General features: G+C 40.1%; 1 protein-coding gene across 1 annotated transcript; it reads right to left on the bottom strand.

The window, feature by feature from the left end:
- On the bottom strand, positions 1-15,241 carry LOC122556117 (eukaryotic translation initiation factor 5A-1-like). Its single transcript, XM_043702578.1, has 4 exons — positions 15,033-15,241; positions 13,588-13,692; positions 4,129-4,260; positions 1-2,856 (listed from the first exon to the last, which is right to left on the bottom strand). Exons 1-4 carry the CDS (start codon positions 15,195-15,197, stop codon positions 2,791-2,793), a joined length of 468 nt encoding a protein of 155 aa, XP_043558513.1. The 5' UTR covers positions 15,198-15,241; the 3' UTR covers positions 1-2,790.
- Positions 15,242-15,889: the final 648 nt, after the last annotated feature.

A 15,889-nucleotide genomic window follows, 5' to 3' on the forward strand; every position in this document is an offset into this window, starting at 1 on the left:
TTATCTGAACAGGTTTTAATCGAAGTTTACAAGTTTTGTGCAAAACTCAAATTTGCATTAGCATTGCTTTATAAATGGCATCACAGGCATTCAGTTTAAACATCTTTTGATACAGCTTTTACTATTTGAGCCCTTATTAGTTGCAAATAAAAAAACCAGGTAAAATTAGTAGCCTGACTCATCTGCTGCTCAATTTATGCAGCAAGCACACTGATACTTACTTCAAAGGAGACCAATGCGATCTTAAATTGGCAAGAATTAGTGAAGTACATATACTGTGAATAAAATATCAAGGATGCTCTTTATTTGTAACAATTTCAGGAAGCTGACAGAAATGTCCATTCTGAATTTGATTTCTAAAGCAAAATAAGTTTTAATTGCATTACAAAACTTTCAATAAGATTTATCATGCATTTAAATATACGCAAATCAAAAGTGTAATATATTACATTAAAATAACTTGACAATTGCATTTTAGTCAACTATTTGATTTGTGCACGCAGATTTAAATCTTTTGAAATCAAATCTTGAGTATCTATGCCCAGCTCAATGCATCAAATGGCCGGAGAAGGACTCCATTCATTCTCAGTGAAGCACTATTTACTATAGTTACAAAATCAAATAGTAGTGGTTTGCGAGGATGCTAACAATCACTCAACAATCCCCTTGTAAAACAAAATTTTCCACGCAATGGGGGAAGAATGAATGAAACAATTCCACTTTGCTACTTCTACCCCCCACAACAAAGAACACCAGACAAGCTGCGATTGTTCTCTATTAAGAAAGAATTATGGGGCGATGTAATAGCTGTTCCCAAAACTAACGAGGAATTTGGATATCCTAAATGAAAATATTTCACTGGCAGGGCTATGTAACAAGATGACAGATTTATGGTAATTGGCAAATAGCAAAGCAAGGTTGAGAGAAGAAATGGTTATATTAAGTTCCTATTGGAATTTGTGACCATGGAATGGAAATAGATGCAAGAATAATTGTCAAGAACATACTGGAGTAATACTTGAAAGGAGGACCAAATTGCAGCGCTCAAGATAAACATTGATAGTTGGATTAACTGGTAGCTCTTTCAGACAGCTGGCATCTGTGCTGGCCTATTCAATTCCAGAAGGAGATTGCAGCTCATTTACTGCAAAAATGTGGCATTCCCAATACCAATCCTTAAACAATACTGTCACTTTATTACAAGCTGTTTAATACTGCAAATCTACACTCTGTGAGTAGTTGCTTTACACTTCCTCCTTATCAGTCTTACCTTGCTCCACAAGTAACTTTCACACATAAGCTGAACTCAAACCTGGGTGGCTGTGAGAAAAGCACCCAATTTGCTACCTAGTAAATCATTCTCAAAGCGACTGTCCTCTAATTTCAAGCAACCTGCTGTAAAAGGATTGGGTGAAAGCCCAACCAATTGCAACCATTTCTGTACCAAGATGTAAAACTTAAAAAAGAACACAAATCTTGGATTTGGAAAGACAAATAACTGAAAATATTATTTCATAGCCATACATCAACCCAGAGTATTTCTATTACACTTTTTGAAATGGATTTCAAACAACCAAGTGGTCAAATACAAACTACATAGATCAGCAGCCCCACAAAACAGTATTTGTTAAATTACATACAGGTAGCACAAAGAAAGTCAGCCAATAGGCAATGAGTAGTCAGAAAAGATGGAACCCAGTAATACTCCCACATCACAGGAAAGGGTCGGGGATTGGGGAGCAAGGGGTGGAGAAGACAAGCAGGAAGAGGACACAGAAAATAAGCCTTTTGGGAACTTCTGTGAAATCCATTCTGTGTCCTGTTAAAATGTGTACAGGTCAAAATCAGCAAAATTAAAGTAGTTTTCAGGGATAAAGTTCAACTCTCACCACATGCACTTTTTAAAAATGTCACACCAGCGAGTGATGCATTGAACTTGGCAGTCTGATCTAGTTTGATACTGGAGTAAATGAGTGGGTGAGTATGATAGCTACAAGCAAGTAATGAGATTTCCATACACAGCAGCCCGTCCCTTCCACAAAAGGGTTTAACAAAATCATCTTTCAAGAATTTGTGTCTGACAAATACAACACAAAACGCACCTCAAAGACAAGTTCCAGGAAATGATTCACATATTTTAATCCTACTGCATGATAAATACAATGAAAGTAATAAGCAATTGAATATAACAATTTTTAGTCAGTCTTGAGACCTCAAGTGAAATTTTGCAGCATAATACAGTCTCCAGATTTATATAGACTTCTTTTATAATGAAGTATTTGGAAAAATTGCCCCATCTGCCCAGGACAAGCACCAAAATTGTATTAGTAGAATTTCCCAACACCTGGTGCAACAGATTTTTTTTAAAAAACTTAGCAGGAGTGTAACAGAGGTAATAGTTGCTCATGGCTGCTAAGTGTATTGTGTAGGCAACGCTCATTAAGCAATGAGGTTGGACATCAAACCACTCACTGGGCAGGCAGCTTTTGAAATTCACACTAAATGCCATTTCTACAAACAAAAATAGGATCAACGGCAGCGAATGTTACATCACCATACTTTTATTTGGGAGCACCAACACCCATGATTTAGTACAAAGCCAATCAGCCCGCAGCAACAACTTGACCAGCTAATTGGACAGCAAGGTCAAGTCCAGTCTGGTGCCATTTGGAAAAAAAAATTCGAAGGAAATGAGGTCGTGGTGTGAAGGCCATTACTTTGGCGATAGTTAACCTAATTAAGATCCAAGGTTTTGGCCTGAGTGGTCAGGTCTGGTCTCTTGATCCCTGTTTACTGTTTGGTCATATGCTTGATGCCAACAGCAGCCTCTTCATTCATTGCACTCAGAACTGTGATCTAGGTAGAAGAGAAAAAATAAAACATCAGCAAAGCTAGTCACAAATAGAGATCAGGTTTCATTAAGAACATCAGAAATAGGAAAAGTAGACTATTCAACTATATGTTAAATCTTCAGCTTCGTTACACATTATGAAGATTGAAATTCATCAGAAGGACCAGTAGACAGTATCAGCCTGCTTTAAAGGAAAGTTTGTTTCTAAATTCTGGGATTTGATAATAATCACAAAGATAACACAACTAAGTTTAAAAAGCACGATGTCAAAGTCCCAAGATTAGAGAGTTGTCAGAATAAACTGCTTCATTCAGCAGCCAAATATTTACTGTCAATTAATCTAGGGATTTGCTTTAGGAATATACCATGCAGCAAGCATCCAAGTATGGGCCGGGTGCTGGTAGGTGGGACCAGATTGGGTTGGGATATCTGGTCAGCATGGACAGATTGGACTGAAGGGTCTTTTTCCATGCTGTACATCTCTATGACTCTACACTGAATATGAGATGGAGTAAAAATTATCTTGGTGAGAAGACCAAACTGTAGTTCCAATCTTGGCCTGAATGGCCTAACTTTGATTTGAGGTAAGGATCAAGACCCCCTGACTACCTCACTATTGGTCTTTTACAGAAAAAAATAACTTAAGCACCAATTCATCCATCAAGTTGGTAGTTCACACCACTGTATTACTCTGCATGAGCAATACCAGCTGTTGCATGATCTGCTTCACATTTATTTGTCTCATGATGACGGCCAATGGATTGGTTGTATTTATCTCAGTGAGGCGAGACAAATGAGAAGGCACACAATAAATCAATTGGTGGCAGGTCAGATCCACACAATAGAACTTTCAAAAGAAAAGTCACTGACTGCAAGAAAGTGAACAGAACACCACATTGCTCTTCAGTTCTTTTTCCCACTTTTTTAAAACTCCCTAAAACCACCAACTCCTTGCTGATCATCAAACCACAGGCTAGTGCCTCATGGATCGGCCACATTTTCAAATAAGAGATTAAACATTAAGCACAGATGGGAAGCTAACAAATCTAAACCTGATCACTCCCAGTAGTAGCTGATAGGAGCAAATCAGGAATAAGAATCCTGGATTATGATCCATTTCACAAATCTCAGTTCGTAGAAGTTAGATTTAAACTAGAACATGAAGAAAGCTGGTGACTTCGCCATCCTGCAGTGCCATCCATAAATTTGCCAATGTCTTGAGGTTCTAACATTTTTATTGTTTTTTTCCACAGTACTGATCAGCCTGTTGTCCTTACCATTATGTCTTCAGAAGCTTCAAATCTCTGCATTATTTCTTTTCCCAGATCACCTTCTGCTAGTTTCAGATCCTCACGTACATCACCATTATCTGTCATCAGAGACAGGTAGCCATCTATAATTCCAATCAACTAGAGAAAACAGAGAAGTAGGAAAAATACAAAATTTATGAACATCTGCAGCAAGATTTTGAACTGATCATTGATAATTGCCAGTACAGCTCTGTGTAATTCTGCCACTACAAAGGCATTGCTGTGTTACAGCGATAATAAACAGGCAACCTCAATGCAGCTGATATTCCAAATAAATCTCAATAATCAATGTTAGTAGGCTAGTTGACTGTTGCTGATGGGGAGGGGTTGGGGCAAAGGATTATTGAAAGATCATAAAGATCAACCTTCCACACCAATAAGAAAATGATCATCCACCAGTTTGACTATTACTGCATCTACTAGACAAAAAAACAAATCCACCTCTATACCAATGCCAACTCCTGAAGGAGGTAAAAAGCACTTGGGGATAAAAAATTTGTGGATAATTTCATCCCAACTCATAAGCAACTGCCAGAAGACTTCAGCTGTCTAAAAATAATTGTTAGACAGGCAATCAAAAATAGCCATCCAATAATGACCCAGTCTATGTGGTGAAGCAGTATTATGCAGGATTAGAAAGGATTAGCCATTCACTGCTAAAGAACAAATGGTTACAGCACAGAAACAGGCCCTTTGACCCGCCAAGGATGCACCGACCAAGATCCTCTATCTAAACCTGTTGCCTATTTCCTAAGGATCTGTATCCCTCTGCTCCCTGCTGATTAAGATGTATCTAGACAGATACATGAAATGATGCTATCATGCCTGCCTCTACCACCTCCGCTAACAACACATTCCAGACACCCAACATCCTCTTCATAAAGAAGTTTGTGTATATCTCCCTTTTCCCCTCTCACCTTGAACTAGTGACCCCTAGTCATCGAGTCCCCACTCTGGGAAAAAGCTACTTGCTACCCACCCTGTCTATACCAGTCATGATTTTGTAGACCTCAATCAGGTCCCCCCTCAACCTCCGTCTTTCTAATTGAAATAATCCTAACCTACCCAACCTCTCTTCACAGCTAGTGCCCTCTATACCAGGCAGCATCCTGGTGAATCTCTTCTGCACCCTCTCCAAAGCATGCACATCCTTTTGGGAATGCGGCGACCAGAACTGTACGAGTATCCCAAATGTGGCCAAACCGAAGTCCTATATAACTGTAACATGACCTGCCAACTCTTGTACTCAATACTACATCTGATGAACGAAAACATGCCGGATGCCTTCTTGAACACTCTAACTACTTACATTGCCACATTCAAGGTACAGTGGACCTGAACACTCTGATCTCTCTGTACATCAATTTTCCCCAGGGGTTTTCCATTCACCAAATAGTTCACTCTTGAACTGGATCTTCCAAAACACATCACCTCACATTTGCCCGGGTTGAACTCCATCTGCCATTTCTCTGCCCACCTCTCCAATTTGTATTCTGCTGCATTCCCAACAATGCCCTTCACTATCTGCTGCTCCACCAATCTTATTGTCATCTGCAAACTTGCTAATCAAACCACCGATACCTTCCTCCAGATCATTTATGTACAGAGAAACCTATTATCCGGTATTCGATTATCCAAATTTCAGATTACCCAGGCAAGATTGCATGGTCCTGATGCTTGGCTTAACGGTGTTATCCGGCATTCAACAATCTGAACAAAATACCACCCACTCGTGTCATCTGGATAATCAAGGTTCCTCAGTAAATCACAAAAACAGTGGTCCCAACACGATCCCTGTGGGACACCACTGATCAGTTCTCCATTTTGAGAAACTCCCTTCCACTACTTCGGTCTCCTGCTGTCCAGCCAGTTCTTTATCCATTTAGCTAGTATACCCTGGACACCAGGCAACCTCACTTTCTCTGTCAGCCTTCCATGGGGAACCTTATCAAATGCCTTACTGAAGCCCATATATATGACATCTACAGCCCTTACCTCAATCAACTTTGTCACTTCCTCAAAGGATTACATCAAATTAGTATGACATGACTTTCTCTGCACAAAACCACATTGCCTATCACTGACAATCCCATTTTCTTCCAAATGTAAATAGATCTTATCCCTCAGTACCTTCCCTACTTTTGACGTCAGACTCAGTGTATAAATTACCTGGATTATCCTTGCTACCCTTCTTAAACAAGGGGGGGGGCAACAATAACAATTCTCCAGTCCTTCGGGACCTCACCCATGCTCAAGGATGCTGCAAAGATATCTGTTAAGGCCCCAGCTATTTCTTCTCTCACTTCCCTCAGTAACCTAGGATAGATCCCATCCAAGCTGGTGGAGTTGTCCACCTTAATGCCTTTTAGAATACCAAACACTTCCTCCCTCCTTACGCCAACCTGATCTAGAGTAATCAAACATCTATCCCTAACCTCAATATCCATCAAGTTCCACTCCTCGGTGAATACCGATGCAAAGTACTCTTTAATCATCCTATCCATTTTCTGACTCTCTGCATAACTTTCCTCCTTTGTCCTTGAGTGGTACAACCCTTTCTTTAGTTACCCCCTTGCTCCTTGTATTGATGTGACTGAAGGCCGATAAATCCTCAGGGCCACCCAGAGTACTTTAGAAAGTGATACTATAAGTAGTGGTCATCTTCCATGATTCTTTAGATTCTGAAACAGTTGCTGGATTGGATGGTAACTAATGTAATTTTGCGAGTCTAAAACGCGAGGTAGAGAAAACAGGGAATTATAGACCAGTGACTGGCTTTCTGAAAGGCGGCAACGAATGGTGGTCAATGGAAAATATTCAGCTTGTGTGCCACAAGGATCTGTTTTGGGACCAATTTTGTTTGTCATTTTTATAAATGACTTAGACGCAGGCATAGGTGGATGGGTTAGTAAGTCTGCAGATGACACTAAAGTCAGTGGAGTAGTGGACAGTGTGGAAGAATGTTGCAGGTTGCAGGGGGACTTGGATAAACTGCAGAATTGGGCTGAGAGGTGGCAAATGGAGTTCAATGCAGCTAAATGTGAGGTGATGCACTTTGGGAAGAATAACAGGAAGGCAGAATACTGAGTCAATGAAAAGATTCTTGGTAGTGCGGATGTGGAGATGGATCTTGGAGTTCACGTACATAGATCCCCGAAAGCTGCCACCAAGGTAGATAGTCCTGTTAAGGCAGCATACAGTGTGTTAGGTTTTATTGGCAGACGGATTGATTTCCGGAGCCGTAATGTCATGCTGCAATTGCACAAAACGCTAGTGCGGCCGCACTTGGAATACTGTGTACAGTTCTGGTCGCCCCCATTACAGAATGGATGTGGAAGCATTGGAAAAGGTGCAGATTTACCAGGATGTTTCCTGGTCTGGAAGGAAGCTCTTATTGGTAAAGGCTTAGAGACTTGACTCTGTTCTCATTGGAAAAAAGGAGGCTAAGAGGAGGTTTGATAGAGACATACAAGATGATCAGAGGATTAGACAGGGTAGACAGTGAAAGTCTTTTTCCTAGAATGATGACGACAGCTTGTATGAGGGGTCATAATACAAATTGAGGGGTGATAAATTTAAGACAGATGTCAGAGGCAGTTTCTTTACTCAGAGTGGTAAAGGCATGGAATGCCCTACCTGCCAATGTAGTAAACTCAGCCACATTAGAGAGATTTAAACAATCTTTGGATAAGCACATGGATCATGATGGGATAGCATAGGGGGATGAGCTTAGATTAGTTCACAGGTCGACGCAACAGCAAGGGCCGAAGGGCCTGCTCTGCGCTATATTGTTCTAGGAGTCAAAGGCATCAGCAGTGGGGAAGATGCTACAGTTCATCAAGGATTTTACAACAGAGCACTCAGGAAATAGTGGTAAAATGACAGTTACCATAGTTATCAAGGCATTCATGCTTAACAAATCTACTGGGAGTTTTGAGGATGTAACGAGAAGAGTTGATGGGGGTGAGGGGTCAGCGGATGTACTTCATTAGACTTTTCAGAAGGCTTCCAAAAAGGTCCTGCATAAGAAATTAATGTCTAAAATTAAAGTGTATGGAATTCGAGGTAGTGTGCTGAGCTGGACAGAAAGAATTCGGAGGGATAGGATTTACGACTATTTGGCAAAGCATAGTGTGAATAAAGGCAGTCAGCACGGCTTTGAGGAGGGCAGGTCATGCCTCACAAATCTTATTGAGTTTGTTGAGGAGGGGCCAAGACAGGTCAACGAAGGTCGAGCAGCGGATGTGGTGTATGTGGACTTCAAGGCATTTGATAAGGTTCCCCCCATGGTAGGCTCATTCATAAAGTCAGAAAGTATGGGATACAGGGAGATTTGGCTATCTGGATTCAGAATTGGCTGGCTGACAGAAGGCAGAGAGTGGTTGTAGATGGAAAGCATTCTGCCTGGAGGTCATTGTTGAGTGGGGTCCCGCAGGGTTCCGTTCTTGGGCCTCTGCTCTTTGTAGTTTTTATAAATGACTTGGATGAGGAGGTGGAGGGGTGGGTTAATAAATTTGCAGCTGGCACAAAGGTTGGAGGTGTCGTCAATAGTATAGAGGGCTACTGCAAGCTGCAGCGCGACACAAACAGGATGCAAAGCTGATAAATGTGAAGTGATGCATTTTGGAAGGTCGAACTCGAATGCTGAATATAAGATTAAAGACAGGATTCTTGGCAGTGTGGAGGAACAGAGGGATCTAGGTGTGCAAGTACATAGATCCCTCAAAGTTGCCACCCAGGTGGATAGGGTTGTTAAGAAAGCATATAGTGTTTTGGCTTTCATTAACAGGGGGTTTGAGTTTAAGAGCTGCAAGGTTTTGGTGCAGCTCCACAAGTCCCTGCTGAGACCACACTTGGAATATTGTGACCAATTCTGGTCGCCCTACTATAGGAAAGATACAGAGGCTTTGGAGAGGGTGCAAAAAAGGTTTACGAGGATGCTGACTGGACTGGAGGGCTTGCCTTATGAAGGAAGGTTGAATAAGCTCAGACTTTTCTCTCTGGAGAGAAGGAGGGAGAGAGGAGACCTGATCGAGGTATACAAAATAATGAGTGGAATAGATAGTATCAATAGTTAGAGACTTTTCCCCAGGGCAGGATTGACTGGTACAGGGAGTCATAGTTTGACGATATTAGGAGCAAGGTATAAAGGAGATGTCAGAGGTAGGTTCTTTACACAGAGTTGTGAAAGCATGGAATCCGTTGCCAGCTGTGGTGGCGGAAGCAGTGTCATTGGGGATATTTAAGCAACTGCTGGACATGCACATGGATAGCAGTGAGTTGAGGGGTGCGTAGGTTAAGTTACCATATTTTACAGTAGGATTAAATCTCGGCTCAACAACATCATGGGCCAAAGGGCCTGCTCTGTGCTGTACTTTTCTATGTTTTATGTTCTAAACTGAAGTTACCTCATAATGCCAATATTAAACTACAAGCACCACCTGTCTGTTCATTCCATGGTCTTTCAGTTGCCACCACAACATAGTAGCTGCGAAGCAGATTTGGCAATGTCATCAGAGATAATTCTTTCCCAAGATTCAGCAAACATTCATGATGCTACAACCCAGAAACAGATCAATGCCTAAGCAAACATTTCCAAAAAAGAGTGCTTCATCGACTTTTACTCCTCTCAATGAACGAGGGCCGAGTTTATCTGTGATACTGCTGCTACTGTTCGGGACGAGGTGCCTCGCTGAAAATGAAACCTTCAATACAACAATGCAGACCACTAAGTCATCTGTACCATGTCAGAATTCGAATATCATTAATTCATCTCACATTCCCCCTTCCCCACCCCCCAAACAAAATCCACCCCTCATCAAGATCAGAGCTCTGTAACGGACTGAGTGTTTTTCTGTATTTTCATAGTTAAATGTAACTATATTTCCACAATTGCTGCAGAGTTAGCAAGCTGTCAGTACAATACCTGTTGATGAATGAGGATAGACTGGAGAAGTTGGCCATGCTTTCCTTGGACAGAGGGCAGAGGGGAGATCTGACAGAAGTCTTCAAAATCATGAGGATTCTAACAGCATAGATGAGGAAAAACTGTTCCCACTCGCAGAAAGATTGCAAGTGATAGCTTATGACCTGGTTTTGATGAGGAGTTTGATGCACTTCCGAGTGCAGTGTTCTTACCATCAATAAATGACTTGGAGATTCTGGTGTTGGACTGGGGTGTACAAAGTTAAAAATCACAACACCAGGTTATAGTCCAACAGGTTTAATTGGAAGCACTAGCTTGTGGAGCGCCACTCCTTCAGGTGGTTGTGGAGTACACAATTGTAAGAGACAGAATTTATAGCAAAAGTTTCCAGCGTGATGTAACTGAAATTATACATTGTAAAATACCTTGTTTGTTGAGTCTCATCTGTTTGAATGACCATGATAGCTTCACTTCTTTCATATGTGAATCACAAAACCTTTTTTGCATTCTCAGGTCGACTGTAACAATTGGCATCAACCAGATAAGATGTTAATATGTTGAAGGTGTTAGCACAGTGACCCCTGTCTGTCATAATGTTTAGACTTATTCCAATCTAAAAAGTGAGTTAACAGAGTCTTACATGGATTCATGCAGTTTTTGAGCAAAGTACAATGTAACTCTGCAAGTACAAATTCACCCCACAAACATATGTGTGCATGTGAGTTTTTGTGTGCGCATGTGTGTACACACACTCAACCCCCCCACCCCAGACGGACACACACACATTTATAGGGTGAATTTGTACTGTCGAGTTACATTGTACTTTGCTCAAAAACTGCATGAATCCATGTAAGACTCTGTTAACTCACTTTTTAAGATTAGAATCAGTCTAAACATTATGGCACAGACTGGGAGAACAGGGGGCTAACACCTTCAACATCTTATCTGGCTGACACCAATTTTTACAGTTAACCTGAGAATGTTAAAAAAATTGTGTGATTACATATGAAAGAAGTGAAACTATCATGGTCATTCGAACAGATGAGAGACTCAACAAACAATTAAGGTATTTTTCATTGGATTGATCAATGCTTATGGGCAAAGTTTGTCACTGCCTTCCCCAGATGACGCATCATGAAATTCTCCCACTTCTATTATATTGGAATTGGAAGAATTTGCAGGCGAACAATCAACTTGTTTTGGCCAGATTACAAACAAACTTTCTAATTAAGACAGATAAGGAAAAATTTATAGGGTAGTGAATCTGTGGAACACTTTAGCACAAAGAGTTCTGGAGGTTGGATCGCTAAGTATATTCAAGGCTTCAATGGAAAGATTTTTAATCAGCAAGGGAATCAAAAAGTTATGGGGAAGAAGGGGAGTTCAGGATTATCAGATAAATAGTGATCTACTTAAATGGTGGAGCATTCAGTGTGCTGAATGGCCTATTTCTGTTCCTACATCTTACATAAACCAAATATGAAATGATGGAAAAAAAATTCAAATAGTGAGTAGCCTGGATACAATACCTAGAAGTGTGATGGAGGCAGAGTCAATTGAGGCATTCCAGAGGACACTGGATGATTATTTAAACAAAAACTATATACAGCATTATGGGGAAAAGGAGCAAGTTCAGCATCAAATGAAAATGCTCAGAACTGGCAAGGACATGGGCTGAATACATTAACAATACTGCAATTCTGTAAAGAGTGCAGATTTTGTTTTAAGTAATGTTTGGGTCACTCCTTAACTAGCTAGTTCCACACCCTGTAAAATTGGCCTAAACCTGCAGCTAACACTTACCTGTACAAGAAATAGTCAAAGGTCATGTTGAACTGGACATATGCCAGATAATTGTGCCCTTCCAAAAAAACTGAGAAAATGCAACAACTCTAAACATTACCATCCCCTGACTCGAAATGCACTAATTCTAAGAAACACATGAATAATCTTAGGAAAACTGTTTATGCACTTACAAATTGTAAACCCTATGTATCTGTAAGGTCATGACTTGCAAATCTGTCTATTCATGCCAAAAAGTAACAACCATGGGAAAAATTCACAAATCAGCAAATTTTAATCTGCATTTTAAATGAACTTTGCAATCACAAATTTCATTATTTGCAGGTTTCTCAGGAACAGAACCCTTATGCATCCAGAGGAATGACTACTCAATTCTCTACATTTCTCCAATTTTAAGGTAATGAATGTAGAAATATAGAAAACCCACATCAGAACGCAGGAAATAGAAGCAGGCCTGCTCCACCAAACACTTCATCACAGATCATGTATCTCAATTCCATTTTAAACCATTATTCCCCCATACCATGGATGTCATCTGTCTTCAGAAAACTATTGATTTCTGTATTGAACCTGATTACAACGATAGAGATTCCACAACCCTCTGGAGAAGAGAACTTCAGAGATTCACCACCCTCATGAGTTAAGAAATTTTTCGTCTCAGTCTTAAATTGTCTGCTTACATCTGAATATGTCCACTGGTTCTAGTTTTACCAACCTAAGAAACATCAGATCCACAACGACTGTCACAACCTGTAAACAATTTTGTAAGTTCCTGTAAACAATTTTGTAAGTTACAATAAGATCACCACTCATTCTTCGAAGCTCGAGTGACTGTAGACCCAGTTTCCTCAAATCTCCATTGCATTCCCTCTGTGATAAAGGCATCATTCCTTAGTTAAGAGAACCAAATTGTACCCATTAATCTAGGTATGGTCTCATCAAGCCTCTATATAATTGCAACAAGACAGTGTAACCTCTGTATTTCAATACTCTTGTGATGAAGGACAACATTTCATTCACCTTCCTCATTTCTTGCTGTGCCTGCATGTAAATTTTTAGTGATTCATGAACAAGAAAACACAAGTCTCAGATTGCCATCAGCTGAATGTATGCCGAATAAAGAGTTTTTGCATGTAAATTCACTTTCTAGCTCTTGTTCTCAAGCCATTTATATTACAGGAATTCAAAGGCATGACAAATAATTTTTATTTTAAATGGATTGAGAGCTTTTGCATCAATCATACTTCCAGACAGAAGATTGCAGACCCAACAATGATCAGAGTGAATAAATTCTTAACTGTTGTTTATTCTTCTGAATTTTCCTTCATATTTATTCCTCCAATTGCTGGCTTCTTTGTTAAGAAAAAATAGGTCCTTCCTATCCATATTATGATGTCCCTTGTCACTTTTACATGCCTGTTTAATCTCTCTTTCCTTAAATAAATCTCACCAATCCAATCTTTCCTTGTGGCTAAAATTCTCCACTTGTTCAGATCTACATAAATCTTCTCTGCACCCCTCTATCACATTCTTGTAACTAGAACGCAAATGCCAACCATTTTCTCCTACAGCTAATAAACCAAAGAAAAGCATGAGAGCAAGAACAGTGAACATCATTTCATCTGACCAGTTAACATTTTTTGAGAACAGTTCTTAGATGATATTGGAAAATTTTTCAATTAATAACAGGATCTCACCTGATAATCATTCCTTGTGACTCTGGGGACACTAACGTTATGGGTAGAGGGACAGATATCTTCATATTTCTTTGCAGTGAATATATCAATACCAACCATGTGCACCTGAAAAAACAAGAAACACCAAACATATCACTAAATTTCAATATTGTACAACATTACTAGTCAACAATGTTCAGACCAGCAAACTATACAAGAACTCAGAACCTCAGCAGCAAATCTTAATTGTATACATTTATTTCCATACAATTCGCACACAAACTTCCATAGTCATAGACTCAAAAGACTTTGAATTATCCCTGTGTGGGTTAGGAAGTTTGCAAAACATTAGCTTGAAGGATAACTATTGAAGTGGCATAGCTTGTTAGACTGCTATTTCAAACCATCAGCAATACAAAGTGACCACTAAATTTCTCAGGGCTACTGGGGTCAGGGCAACAAATACGGCCTGCGTGCAAGACCAAGATTCACAAAATGAAAATACTGGTAGAACTGACTACAAAACACACCAAGTGGAACTTAACCATTCAAATCTAGACTCGGCGTTGAGTTACAAAATGGAGCTTCTCAATCTAAAATGTTTAATTTTATTTTGGCTTGGTCAACCATTCAAAAACATTTCAATAGCTCTCCTACACAAAACATTCATCAAAAGTGACTAAATTCTTCAATCCATTTAAAATATTAGAATTTAATAAAATAGTCCAGACACAAGTGAACTTTTTGTTGCTCTTTGGGGAAAGGAAAGTACAATCCTGATGGGGCAACACACAATGAGTCAATGCAGTCCAGATTAGATTCTACCAACAACTCTTCAGATAAGAAAGGTAAAAGCCAGGCTAGGGCATTAACTGTTGCCCAGAGACTGCTGTACTTCAAATACATTACTTACAAGATGCACTGCACAAATTCACCTGGACTCCTTAGAGAGGACCTTCGAAATGCATAACTAACACCGTTAAGATGGACGTGGCCAGCAAAGGCTTGGAGAAGCACCAATTGCAAGTTGTCTACCAAACCGTTCAGCATCCTGACTTGGAACTATATTGCTGTTCATTCTGTGTCACTGGGTTAAAAATCCAGCAACTCCTTTCCTAACAAAGTTATGGTCATAACTACATCAATAGGATTTTGGTGGTTCATGAAGGCACATCACCACCAACTTTCAAGACGAACCAGGGACGGGCAATAAATGCTGGCCTAGCCAGCATCACCCACATCCCATAAATATATTTTTAAAGTGTGAAAAACAATGAAAAAGACTTGATCATCTATTTTCATACTAAGAGATGATTTGAGAGTGGGACACCAAAGAAAATGGATCGAGGTGTACATGTTACCAAAAGAGAGAGAGTGGGGGGGGGGGGGGGGGGGGGGGAGAAGAGGGGGATATTAACATAAGGACTGTCAGCAAACTCAAGTAAAATAAAATTATGAGTAGAGACCTTGGCATGCCCATGCTTGCCAGTCTTGGATGTAGACATTTCAACAATTTTGCAGGGACGCCCTTTCAGAATCACAAATCCATTCTTGCGCAAAGCGGAACATTGCATCGGATAGGTGGTAGACGCCCCAGCATCTCCAGTGGTGAAATCTAGGTTGTCATCCATGGCTCTTAAGTTTAGTGGTGACACTAAAGAGAGAACAGTGACTTATTAAACAGCAAAGGCAAAAGAAATACAGATACATCCACATAGCCCATAAATAAAAATCAGATATAGCAAGGAAGATCCAGATACATTAATGGCAATTCATAGCGGTGATGCTGTAACAGTACTGGATAAAACGTTTGTACCAGATTAAAAAAGTGAAATGAGTAAGAACCCTTTCTGATTTTCTCATCCTTCACCTTTTTTTTGGGGGGTGGAGGGGTGGGAGGTTAATGATATGTCTACCCGCTCCACTGCAGTTAAACAATAACACAATAACGTATTCATTAATTAAGCTGAATTCAGAAGAACGAGGGTTCATTGGATTCATGTATTTAAGACTGAAAGATGTTGACAAGGTGGATGTGGAATGTAGTTTTACTCTTGTGAGCAAGTCCAGGACGAGGAGACACTGTTTCAAATTTAAGGAGGCAAAAGTGAGGGCTGCAGATGCTGGAAACCAGAGTTTAGATCAGAGTGGTGCTGGAAAAGCACATCAGGTCAGGCAGCATCCAAGGAGCAGGAAAATCGATGTTTCGGGCAAAAGCCCTTCAAACTTAAGGAGCAGAGTGTACAAATGTAATAAAAACACAGATGGGACAAAGGGATAGAAGAACAGCGAAATGAATGACACTTCACTGAATTCAACATAG

The sequence above is a fragment of the Chiloscyllium plagiosum genome, chromosome 13 (genome assembly GCF_004010195.1).
Source record: "Chiloscyllium plagiosum isolate BGI_BamShark_2017 chromosome 13, ASM401019v2, whole genome shotgun sequence".
In the NCBI taxonomy this organism is placed as follows: domain Eukaryota; kingdom Metazoa; phylum Chordata; class Chondrichthyes; order Orectolobiformes; family Hemiscylliidae; genus Chiloscyllium; species Chiloscyllium plagiosum.